The sequence below is a fragment of the Pocillopora damicornis genome, chromosome 1, assembly GCF_964200805.1.
Source record: "Pocillopora damicornis chromosome 1, jaPocDami1.2, whole genome shotgun sequence".
Classification (NCBI taxonomy): Eukaryota; Metazoa; Cnidaria; class Anthozoa; order Scleractinia; family Pocilloporidae; genus Pocillopora; species Pocillopora damicornis.
The window spans coordinates 22,994,750-23,008,423 of NC_142670.1; the positions used below are offsets into that span (position 1 = coordinate 22,994,750).

The 13,674-nt window shown below is 36.8% G+C and overlaps 1 protein-coding gene and 1 pseudogene across 3 annotated transcripts in view; both read left to right on the forward strand.

Moving 5' to 3' along the window:
* The window catches only part of LOC149052834 (uromodulin-like), a 35,155-nt gene extending 23,331 nt beyond the window's left edge, over positions 1 to 11,824 (forward strand). For all 3 annotated transcript variants that reach the window (XM_089205771.1, XM_089205773.1, XM_089205774.1), the window contains one exon: positions 11,442 to 11,824. In XM_089205771.1, the coding sequence (XP_089061897.1) occupies positions 11,442 to 11,824 (383 nt within the window). The remainder of the gene's footprint in view (positions 1 to 11,441) is intronic.
* On the forward strand, positions 3,572 to 4,956 carry LOC149052835 (52 kDa repressor of the inhibitor of the protein kinase-like; annotated as a pseudogene).
* Positions 11,825 to 13,674: the final 1,850 nt, after the last annotated feature.

Here is a 13,674-nt window from a genome sequence, read left to right on the forward strand (position 1 = left end):
GAGATTGTTGCAAGAAATCAAAAAATATTAAAGTGAAAGACTGCGGATCCTACTTTATATACCAACTACAATAGCCACCTAGATGTGCCTCGCGCTACTGCAGCACATACTGAATGCTATGAGCAAGTCATTCTGCACAGTGATAGGATTCCCAAATCGATTTATTGGCAAGCACATGTACATCAATGATAACAAGGACCTTAAGAATTTCACATGATCCACTTTTTATGGTTTGTGTTAAACAGTGAGTAGTTTGAACACGAGTACCTTTGGACCGCGTAGTTTGATCTTCCAAATAAGAGTACTCCTGAGAAGTTGTGACAGTCGGTAGTCAGTAATAGTGACTGACGTTTCTGTAACCTCAGTGGAAATTATCATCAGAGTCGACTGAACAATTGTTGTTTATCCGAGCATTAGAACAGAATCCCCCCGCCCCTCCCCCCTTAGCAAATGTCAACAACTATGGGCATTAGTGAGCTTCCATTAAAGTAATTCTAATATCTATTCCAATCGAAGAGCTTCACAGAGAAAGTTTCTAGCAGAACTTTGAGCATTGTATTTTTGCTTATTACTAAACCTTTTGAACTCTTGATGTTTACTCAGGTCGTTAGAAACTAAAGCAGCTTAGGTGTGTTGTGAATAGAGACTGTAAATAATTTCTAGAATTGCAAAATTGTTAGTCACTGTTACATTGATACTCTAACTTTCTGATGACATAGTATGGAAAACTAGAACATTCTATTAGGCTAGGTAATTATGATGTAGCTCTACCACAACAGTTGAGTTGCAAGCTTCGAATTCCGGAATGTTTTAAAATACTGACTGTAAACATATGAAAATCATCTATGTGCACTGCGGTGAGGAAACGAATATAAGTGATCCTCGCAGTTATGAACACTAATGAACTAATAGGTTTTTTTCAGGTCTTATTTCAATAACAAGTTCAGTAGTGTTCATAGCTGCGAGGATCGCTTATACTCGTTTTGAAATGCGTTGTGAATGTATATAAGGGCTCAGTCAGTTAGGAGTAGTGTTTTTTTGTCGGAAAAGATCAGCTATCTAAGAAGCTCTACCAAAAGATAGCTCCGTACTGTGATATACTTCAAAGATTGTGTATTTTGAGGAGATTTGGAGGCAATAATGAGTCTTTGGTGTCAGTAGTGAGCAAATTTATAGTTTATAGTGGCCTTAGGTAAGTTTTTAAATGACAATTATTGTATTGCCTATAGGAGTAGGTCATGAGAAAGAATTATTACAAGTTGTTTAATAAAATAGTTTAAAATTGTAGGAGTATAGTATTCCTTATTTTGATTAAATCATACCTTAACAGGTGAATCTTGTAGGAAAACGTGTTGGGTGAAATGGCTGAAATCTAAATGCTGTCTATGCTAGAAGCTCTTATACAAGCTATTCTAACGAAAAACTAAACAACACCAGAAGGAGGCCCGAAATGAAGACCAGTTAAAACCTAATTTAATAAACTTTTCGGGCTTGTTTGTGTGTATGTGACCAGTAACAGAGAAGGTGTAATCTGTTACTCTGGTTGCTTCAGTTATAACTGACAATGAGCCTGAGACAAATAGCACGTCTAAGTAATCAGAGGTTTGCGTGTCTTTGCCGCACTTTAGAAAATATAAATTGACTTTCCTAGAGGCCAAACCTTCTTATCGCCTGCTATTCAAATTCTTTACATGTAATAAGTTTAAAATTGCACGACACAATGAATTATCACTTTCACTGGCTTCCTGTCCGTCACTGTGTAGTTTATAAAATTCTTTCACTGATCTACAAAGCTGACTGAGCTGACTTACTTAATTATTGCACCTCTAAAGGGACACTAAGGTCCTCTTCTCAATACCCTCTGGCGGCCCCGAAAGCGAGACTAAAGACTTGTGGAGAGAGAACGTTTCCTTTGGCGGCACCAGGACTATGAAACTCGATCCCACTTGGAAGAAGATCTAGTTCTTCAATTGACAGTTTTAAAAGACGTTTAAAAACATATCTTTTTTAACAAGATTATAACCCTGTTTATTTATTTACTTTTTTGGATGATAAATATGTTTAATTATCTCATAATTTTTAAATTAGTTTATTCGTATACATAGATATATATATTTCTACCTTTCCCCCCTTTCTTTCAGCTTTTCAATAATCTTAATGTAGAACACCATGAACGATTAGTGGATTTGGCGCTGTATAAATCTGTTGATTATATTCATTTATAAAAATCTTCGACTTGATTCAGCGATGTGGATACATGTAATTATGACACCTGGAAAAAATACTCTCCATTAGTGAGGTTCCTCTCTTCGATTTAAGAATGAACCAAAATAATGCTTGTCCTGGTGAAGACCTGGCTTGGAAGCGAGAATTCATAAAAATGACTTGTGTGATTTTACGATATGCACCCCAGGTATATAGAGATGAAATAAAGAATCTGGAATATATGCTCGTCTATTTTCATTTTCCCCTTGAACCATTTCATACATTAGTTGCCTTCCGATTTTATGGAATATTTGAGACTGAAACCAGCGAGTTATAAATTCAACTTCTATCTCTATATTCCTCTGAAGAATATGTCAAAGTTCAGCCAGCATTCGCCCTTTTTGAATTTTAACGATCAATTTGTTGCCCTTGACACTTGCAAACATAGCTTTCATTGATTTCCGAGAATACTTTGTCACTACCGTTGTACTCGTAGGTTTTCCATGGACTGCATAATGATTTCATATCTAGAACTAAATGATGCTCAGCGGAAAATAAGGGAGGTAATTAGGTAATTTAGTATTATCAACCGAGTTCATAACGTAAATTGGCCAACGTACAGAGTTAAAGATGATGTTTCGAGCGTAAGTGCTTCGTTATTCACTCTGACGAAGGGCTGACGCTCTAAACGTCAGTTGTAAAACTCTTTACGGTAAGATATCAACTCAGTTGATAATGCTAAATTACCCTGTTATACTCTACCACTCTACGCAGCACCAAAGTTTCTATAGAAACGTACACCCTCCAATAAAAGGGGAAGTTGAGTTCCTCCACCATAAAACACCTTATGCCTAAACCTTTTGGGCTAATTTTAAGTTATTTGGAACATACCCAAAGAGTAACAATAAAATAAGAAAGATGGTAAGGTTTTGAGCTCGCTAAAGAAACATAAATATATGTTTTTTTTACGGGTAAATTGAAAAAAGGTCGCTCAGTTAGAAAAAAGCCGTGAGTAAAGAACATTGTCGCAATAAAACCTGCTACTAATCTCATAGCTGGAAATTGAAAAAGAGTTGGGGGAAAGAGAATTCAGTTTGGAAGAGCTGAGAAGTAGGCAAAGGGCAAACAGCATTGGGAGCCTCTGGCCACGGCGAGGATGGACTGAACTATGGTAAACACTAATATAAATAGCAACATAAAATTAATGCCAATATATTTCTTACTTTTAAACTAAAAGAGTAATAATTTGACAAAAAATTTTTCGCGAACTGATGGATGAAAGGTCTTGAATCCACACTGCACTCAACGAACATAATGGGTCGGGCAGTGCACGATATTTTATTCACTTTACGTTATTCAAAATGAGATGATTACAACCCTGGGTACTATCATACTGAATAATTTGTCACAGGAAATCAGGGATAGCAAATTTTTTTCTATTATGTCTGATGAAGTAGCTGACATATCAAATATAGAAAATATTTCAGTGGTGATCAGATTTCTTCGTTCGAACAAAACAGTCAGAGAAGAATTTATGGAATTCTGACTTTGTGAGGATGGAGCATCAGGAGCAGCTATCAAAGATTTAATAATTGGTGCTGTAGGTGATTGAGGACTATCTATGGATGACTGTCGTGGCCAGTGTTATGATGGTGCAGGCGCTGGGCGCTTGAATGGAGCTTCATCACTTATAAGGGCTGAACATGACAAGGCTATTTACGTTCATTGTATGAACCATATGCTTAACTTGTGTGTTGCTGACACATGCCAATTACCACTTGTTAGAAACATGATGGATGTTGTAAGAAAGCTCTCAGAATTTTTTGACAATTTCCCGAAGCGACAGCAGCAATTTGATCAGCAAGATTAGAGTACTGATGCCACCACTATGTTCCAGTAAATGTGTGTCGAACAAGGTGGATTGAGAGCATTGATGGTATGCACCGAATTGTGGAGCTTCTTCACCCAGTTGTGGCTACACTTGAAGACATTTCAATGAACAGAAATACTCCTAGCCATGAGAACTGAAATCAAAACAGTAGAAATGATGCACAAGCCTTAATTGATGCAATCACATTTTCCTTTCTTTTTACTCTTGTTCTTGTGAGACACATTTTAGACTTAACCAGACTACTCACAGTTAGGCTACAAAAGAAAGCAATGGATCTTCTCAAAGCAAACGAGGAAATTGTTCTGTTAAAATCTGCCTTAAGAGATATGCAAACTGACATTGATAATAGACACCGTACTCTCTACGAAGGTGTTGCCCTAGCAAGACGTGTTTCAGTATAGCCAAGCATGGCCAGGATAATTCAGGGGCAAGTTCACAGAAACAATGCACCAACCCCAACCCCTGAAGACTATTATAGGATCAGTCTGACAACAGACTTACTTAACCATGCTCTCATGCAACTGGAAAGCAGATTTGAAGATGCTGTTTTTGTGTACTACAAAGGATTTTCAGTGATTCCTTCTATTTTGTTGCCTACTGACCCCATTTGGAATGATAATGTTAAGGAATTTTGTAACTATTGCAGACAGGATATCCCTAATTATGCAGGTTTACCAGGAGAGATTTCGTGGTGGGAAAGAATGTGGAAGGGGAAAAATGATAGAAGAGAAGACATCCCTGACAGTATAGATGCCACCCTGGAACAAATTGACAAGGGGACTTATGTGAATATATGTACTATTCTCCGAATCCTGATTAGCATTCCTATTTCATCGGCATCTTGTGAAAGGTCCATCTAAACCCTCCGAAATCTGAAGACTTATTTGAGAAATACAATGGTCCAGGATAGACTGAATGGATTAGCACTGATGCATGGCCATAGAGAGATGAAATTAGACCTTGAACAAATTTTAGATTTATTTTGCTAATTTACATCCAAGGAGAATGAGAATGGAAAATATTTTAACTTAATAATTTTGTACCAGACAGTCACTAGTGATTCTAGAGTACTTGTGAGTTATGTTCCATCAGGATTAATGTCGTCCTTAAACTGCTAGAGAACAGTAGAGATACATAACTGGTGTCTGTACAACTGTCTTAATACTAATATCTGGACAAAAATTCATTTTTAGAGAGTTTTTACAGTTATGTTTTCACTGACACTTGGTGTTCAATAAGCTTAAATGGTTTTTACATATTCTCTCAGTCTGAGCTCAATGGACCACATCACTTATACCCTGATCTGATCATGAAGTTTCCATGGGTCACTCCAAAGAAGACTAGAAATGGATATTTTTCATATATGTCAGCAGATTTCCGCTTTCTGAAGTAAAAACAACCCAAAAAAAAAGGGGAAAAACTCGATTGAACGCTCGTAAACACTTAGAATCTGAGAGCAGAAAACGCAACTTGTCAACGGCAGTACTAGATGTAAAACCCAGTCGCCACAACAGCAATTTATAAGACTCGCGCCAAAATCATCACAAAGTGGAGATTTTTAACTACTCAGTATCCATGCAGTACAGCAAGCGGAATCACAATCAATTTCCAAAAAGTTAGCTTTTTTCAGGGAGTCTTTCGTGTGCTCGAACGTTATATTGGCTTTGAGCCTTGACATTTATTTCCCTTGACAATAAAATGCTATAGGAAGCGCTTACAAATTTACATAAACGACCACCACCACTACCGTTGTGCATCATAGAATTGATAAATAATATCGGAAAGTAATGACTCGAAGTTTTCTTCTGATATTAGTTAACCTTATCATTATTTTAACGCAACGTGGTTGAGATTAAGAATGCCCCAATTTATTTCATAACCCCTCTCCAGAATTGGAAGGTAAAGAATCCAAAAAGAATACTATTCACAGACGCAATTTTTGACCACAGACAATATCGAAAAACAAGGAAAACAGGTTGTCATAGCCCTCTTAGATATGTTTATACCAAGAGAGGATACGTCTGTTATAGACACGATATACAAAAAGGCGGTCGTCAGATTCCAAGAGAATAAAGGGAGTTTTAAGTAGTTTAAGAACACCTGGTGGAGGGAGATATCCACACGCCAAATTTTTATAATATTGTTCTAAGGACTGATTTCGGTGTCTGATACGTATGTTAACATGTAAAGATAAATAATTATTCTTAAGAGATCCAATTCTCTTCATCGAGCGAAGCGGATAACATCCATTTCCGTCATTTGCTTTAATTTCCACATAGAACCGACGGCTGCAAGCTTTTTTCTTTAATTTATTTTTTCATAAAACGGTTGCGTTCACAAAAAACAGGTCGATTTTGGAAGTTGAATCCACTGATGAGGGCTGGTGATCAACTTAAACTTATGCCATGCATGCGGGCAGAAACAGAAAACCGTTACCTCGAAGAAGGCACGGAATTTGTTTCAGTTTTCATAATCGTAGCCTAGAATGCGTTATTAAATTATATAAAAGGTGAGTCGCAGACGGCGAAGAAAGTTTTATCCTTCGATTCACGGATGAGAGCAACCTTATTTATATTTCTCCAGCTTGTTGATACAAAAAGAGTTAAGGTAACAGCAACTAACAAAGACTAAGTCAAAAACCGACAACCATGGCTTGTCTTAATGGAAATTAGCATAAATTTCCTCTTTCTATGATTAGCAGTCTAAATAACCAAAGACGATCATGTAAACTCGAATATGAAACTTTGAATTTTCAAGGACCTGTATAATGAAGAAAGCGAAAAAAGGTTTATAGAGGAAAATGAATATCTTTTTCATGACTTAGCGATCATGAAAAAAAATCTGCGGAAAAAGCTTTTATTAACAGCTTTTGCTCTGTCTTCCTTAAAATAATATAGTTCAGGAGAACAAAACACACGAAAATGCTCTCTAGAAATCTTGTGTCTTCACAAAAGACAAGTGTTCATCGATGCTACCAATTTTTGTTCTCGTTTCATTGTTGTTTTTAACGTTTTTGGGAGGGATTCGGGGCTAGAGTTAATTATCTAGGGCCTTATTATACCAAAAATTAGGATTTTAAGATATAACAGCGGTAACAGCGACATAAAAGAAACAAAACAAAGCAATTAAAAACATTAGTTAAATTTGTCTTTTCCCTAAGTATTTTATGTGTTAACCTTCTTTATCGAACTTGAATAGATGTCTCAGCTGAAATAATAAGGAAATCTCTGAGCACGGAATTGAGACATGGAAAATTGTCCTAAATACCTATGTTCTCAGATAGGCAAAGCTGCCCTATGTGCCACACGGCATAATGGGCATGAGTGATTGAGTGAGTGAGTCAGATAGGCAAAAATCCGCAAATGAAGGTAGTATTAATTTTTCTCCATGTTCCCGTATTCTCCTCAGTGGGCTGGTTAAGTTACGCGGAACATATAATTTTTCTTTTTTCTTCTTTTTCCTTTTTTTTCTATTATTTGTTTACAAAACAGCACTGTAAAAGTAAAGTTATAAGGAGAAAAAACCATAGAAACCGTTTCTTCATAAATTCCTGTTCTTAAGAAGACCGTAAAAATGAAATGGAGGCAATGCATAATTCAAGGCACGAATAAAATTTAGTGAATGTTTTGCCGCCTTGATGTTCTACAAGCCTGCTGCTTAATGTTCTTACATGATTTTAAGAACCTCAATGCTGTAATGTTTCCGTGATGGTTAAACGATTCCAAGGATTCTGTTATCGATTATAAAACGTCGAATGTAATGCCATTTTCGAGTGACCTTGAGTTGTTATCAATGAGTGGTTTTCCTTCAACGGAAGCATTATTGCTATGGCAGTCAGCGTTCAACTTCCCGAACTGATTATTTCATAAATACTTGAATAAAAACCAGGCAAATCATAATTTATCCTTTGATAAGTGTAAGATGCAAGGTTCAGGATAAAGACTAAGGAAAGGAAAGGAAAGTTTCACCACAATATTCTGTATTTCTGGTCTAGCATTTCCTTGATTGTAAATTCCATTCTACATATGCACGTACTTACTTCGTTTCAAGGCGCCAATGAAACACATTTAACGAGAGATGAATCGTAATCGTTGGAAAATAAGCCCACATGAACTTTATTTGAACAGTTTGGTCCATACACAATTGCAAAAATAGCACGATTTAATTTATCGCCTGCCTAAATAAAGTATTCTTTATGTCGTTGAAAACGCGAATGAGACCAGTCGACAGTCAAAAGACAACTATCTGATAACAACTCGAATAGTAAACAGGGCCTTAAGAGCGACGCTAAATGAGTTCCCTGAAAAATGCAAGCCTCTTAACTTGGCAAAATCCCATGTCTTGAAAGCTGTCTTTGAAACAATTTCACTATTCTTTACTGGAACTTTTTCTTGAATTTATGTACAGTTCTTCGCTTCAGATACAAAACAAAAATGTAACGAATGTTGAAAAAAGGTCGTCCGTGCATAAGTTCTAAAGATTGTTTGACAGTTTTCAATTTCAGAAATTAAACCATTCGTGCATCGAGACTAATACAATTGAAATTTAAACAATAGAGACTTGAGGATTAGAAGTGTGGATCATACAGTTTTTCCAACGTTTTATTTCTTTAATTAAATTGAAGTTCGAAATTATTGAGTTATTTTTCATTGGCATATCACACCTATTGAGAACTTAAACAATTTTTAAGTGTACCTTGAAAATTCGAGCAACTTCCACCGAAGAATTAGGCAATTCAGTCATTTGGTGTCTCATTGAAAGACGTAAACAGCATCTGATATGCACTTTGTCTGTCATCTTGAACAAACATTTGATATGTTAAATAAAGGGGAAAAATGTATTGTTTATTCTCGTAAAGGTGCGCCTAAACTATGATTTAAAACTCCTACAGAGTGCGTGATGCCGGCTAAATGTTTCATTGTGCACAAATTGTCGGGATGATTTTCTCATACGGACGGAAAGAGTTGTGCTCTTTGTCTAACTTGTGGTGACGAAGCCGTGGGAAGAAGAGCGAACGATTTTACAGGAATAGGAACTTTTGAAATAATTTCGAGTCATTATTACGTGTTGATTTAACGTTGCTTGAGACAAGACAGAAGACAATTCAATAAACTATGAGTAATATTAAAAAACGTAGGCAAAATTCAAGAAACTGTGTATGACGAAAAAAAAAATTGACATTTTTGTAGCGATAATAGTTAATTTGAACTACATTGGCGACGACTCATTAAGAACTGTCTAGCTAAAAGATATTTAGCGATAAATTTTAAGTATTTGGCGGAACGATGCAAATTTACATCGCATTTTGTTTGATCTGTTTGTCCTCACTGTCAACTTGAATTTGTATTGTAGCTCTGATGCCTTTGAGGTTCGAGCAATTCATTTGTATTGCGTGTGCTTGACGTCTGTAAATTATGCTTATTGTGGCTTTCGCGCGAAATTGAGCCGTAGAAACCTATATAGATAAATTCCAACACGAATCGTCAGTATTTGCTGGAAGACATCCTCGAGGCCAGAGCAAGTTTCAAGCTAAAATTACGCGACAGGTTGATGAAAGTCTTTTCTTAATTAAATAACTAACAGTCAAAGCCTCGAACAAGTGCAATAGTTCTTAAGGCAAAAAGGGAAAAAAATTCAGTTTTCCCTGCCCGTACAAATTTACTCAGCCTCTACTTATCTTCAGGAAGTTGCATACACCGTAAGTGGGACACTTTTGATTGATACAAACATAACAGTGTATGTTATATGTTTAGAGCTTTGCGTATAGATTATGTAATGGAAGGCTTCTTGAGGCTGGCAATATTTCCTTGTCAAAGACATTCTTTTCTTATTAGTTTTTCATTAGCGATCCTTTACTAGCACACAGTAGAGTTTCCCTAGATACACACTGGATTATTTGAGAACTTACAGGAAATCTTCTTAAACAACGTTTAAAAGCTACTTTAAACCGAATTTGATGTTTCATAATAATAATTTGTCAAAGAAACCTGTTGAAAATTACGCTCAGTGATCGTGATGACATTTGCGTTGTTTTTCCTAAACAAATACTTGATCTTTGCCTTAACACTCGAGGCCAGGAAATTTCTTGAAAGTTATGCAAACCCTTGACTGCGTATCGGGTTCGCATAACTTTAACCAACCTCCTTTCGTGTTTAGACGGGAGCAGGTAAACATGGAAAAAAAGGTTCTCTATTGCTTCAGCAGTAATCGGCTCCGACACAGTTTTCCAGGCATATCTGCTCAGTTCGAAGAAAAACTATTTACATCACTACAATTCCACTACGACACAGAAATCTTTTTCACAGTCAAATAATTCTAGCCCTGGGAAATTTTTACGGGAGAACTTATTAACAAGTTTGGTGGCTTTACATTCATCAACAACCTTTTTTGTGGTCAGCAGTCGATGATTGCAGGGCTGTATGAAAAGTGATCACTGAGTGATCGCGCCACAGTCACGCATTGAAATTCGTCGAATATGGTAACTTTTAAGGGATTTTGTATTGAGGTTGTATGACAAACTCGGCTATTTTGTACTCATTCAGTAAATAGAGAATATATACTTGGGTGTGCTTTGATATAGAATTTCTCTTCGAATGTTCAACTTGTTATCTCGTGAGCGAGAGCAGCGAACGAGTAAGGTATCGAGCAAGAGAATATAAACTGTTATAATCTCTTCGTACCGAGATAAACACGAGAAGAGAAGTTCCATATCTGCAAACGATCACCTATTTTTTTGTTTATCACGTAAACACAATAGGCCTTTACTGGGAAGAAAAGTCGACTTTTTAAAAAATGAAATTATAGGTTTCACAATCCGCAAAAAAAAAGTCGTATAGCGCGTCGGCGATAAAGCTCAAGATGAAAAAAAGCGTTCAACCATTACAGAAACAGACAATGGGCGTAGCTTTCTTTTCACAAAATTCTTAGTCATTGACTTTTTCCTTACCAACCAAAGAAATATTTTCATGTTCACGGCCGAAATCGGCCTGTGGCGAATCTTCCAGTTGTTGATTTTCGTTCTCAGCCACGAGGTTTTTCTTTTCGTATTTTGTTTTACTTCCCTGAGTGACATTGTCTGTTAGAAATACGAATTTTTCTTCTGTTTTTTTTTTGGCAGCCATAATTCGACAAAATCTCGACATACGACCCTGGATTTACCTGACACAGCTGATTTTGATATTAAACACATGTAAAAAATTATCATAATACTATACGCGTGTTTAGCAAGAATTTCCCGGCGGGAAATCGTTTTAAACCACTGCAGTTTATATGATAGCTTCTTTCCTTAAGCTCTCTTATAACGAAATATATAAAACATCGCATTAACCGAAATTCAACTTTTTAGCCGATCCGTGCTATAATTACAGAAACCTGAGCGATGCGGACAGAAAGAGCACTTACATCACACCCGAAAACGAAGATAAATGTGACGACGAATCCTCAACCATAATATTCGGGGAATGGTATCGTTTCGTGGGAGATGCAGGAACAAAAATGCCAACCCAGTGCGTACCGGATTTTAGATGTGGTGCGGCTTCCTCAGGCTGGCTGAAAGGTGGTCACCCCACATTGGCAGATGGTGAGGTTTCCTCCAAGGTCTGCTTTACCAGACCTGGAGATTGTTGCAAGAAATCAAGGGACATAAAACTTTATTTACAAACTACAAACTTTATTTACAAACTACAAAAGGTACCTGCTTGTGATATGCGCTACTGTGGTACAGACTGAATGCCATAAGCAAGTCATTCTGCAAAGTGAAAGGATTCACAAATAAATTTATTGGCACATGTACATTGATGTATAACAGCGACTTAAATAGTTTCACATTTCCATGAAATGTCAACAACTCTGGGCATTAGTGAGCTTCCAAATGATCTTAATATCATCTCTATTCCAATGGAAGAGCCTCACTTAGTAAGTTTTAAGCACAACTTTGAGCATTGTACTTTGCTTATTGCTAAACGTTTAGAACTCTTGATGTTTACTCAGGTCGTTAGCGGAAACTAAAGCAGCTTTTAATACCCACGCCCTCTCTACATGTAGTTGTTATTCTGTCTAAAAGACCTCCACGATGGATCACGGCAGTCCGTGATTATATGCAAATTGTTTATGATGTTCAGTCATGCTTTAATTAGCATCCTCATTTACAAGGATTTTTAAATCGTTTTAGGTGTAATGTTCATAGAGAATGTAAATAATTTCTAGAATTCTTAATCACTGCAGGCAGTGACATTGATACTAAAACCTTCTGATGACATAGCATGGAAAACAAGAACATTCTATTTGGTTATGTAATTATGAAGTATTTCTACCACGATGGTTGTGTTGTAAAAATAGCCGATCCGTGTTATGAAACAGAGTGATGACAAAAGAAATACCACGGACGATACACCGCTAAATGGTCCAGTGTTCCGTGACACACAACTCTCCGAGGGATGGTACCGTTTCGTGACAGCTGTAGGAACTAGAACTCCAACAACCTGCGGGGATAGTTATAAATGTGATAAAGTCAACCCAGGATGGTTAACCCTTTGACTCCTAGAGGCGATTAACCTGTTACTTCTCCCAACAAAATCCATTCATTATCTAGGAAATAGGTAATAAGAATACCCAAAATTATCAGGAAAAAGTTGTTTCCCTGATTTAACATTAAACCCTCTAAGCTAATTCATAAGGAAATGTGAAGCACCTTGAAGGGAGAATTAACGATCAGATCTTTGGGGTTAAAGGGTTAAGTGGTGCTAATCCCGCAATGGAAGATGGGGAAGTTGACAGGAAGGTCTGCTTTACACACAAAAGTATAGGCTGTTGCTACCGATCAGATTAAAGTATAAACTATCAATCCTACCATATCTACAAAACTTGTTCAGCCACTATGTACTTGTGATCTGCGCCACTGTGGTACAGACTGACTTTGAGGAATATAACTCCACGTGAAAAGAGGACTCATGAATCGCTATCTAGATAGACGCGTATCACGAAATTTACAAATTTTATTTCTCATCATAATCATTACCTCCATTATTTTAAGTTTGGTGACCATCCAATAATGTGAAATGGTGAAGTCCCAAGGTTGATCCGCTTTGGCACGATTAAAACATTTGACAAGTGTTACTAGACGATTTACGAAAAATATCATGGCATGGCATCTAGAACCGTAGAATATTTCTTTTAAATGTAAATTTCCAGCGCTGACCTTTACAAATTTGGCAGCGACGTCTTCGGCTTTTGTTTGTTTCCCTTAGTTTTGTTTTATTTTTTTAAGGTACGTCTATGAACGAGTCTATGTAGCCGTTCAGACATCTTTGCGAGAAGAACCACGCGTAAATATGTGACTGATAAGCATATCACTCTCGCCTCCACTGACTTAATCTTCCATAATCTTTGAGCTGAGGAAGATCTACGTGCATCTATAACCCAAAATAATTAATGATAATAATGGGTTTCCGACTCATAGCATTTTAAGAGGCGCGCAATCAGAGTGAAAGGTTTGAACAAATCAAAAAGTTCGTATTTGATTAACACAATTATGGCTGAGTTTAGATGTCTTCACGATTCAAGTTACCTGGCGCTCGTTT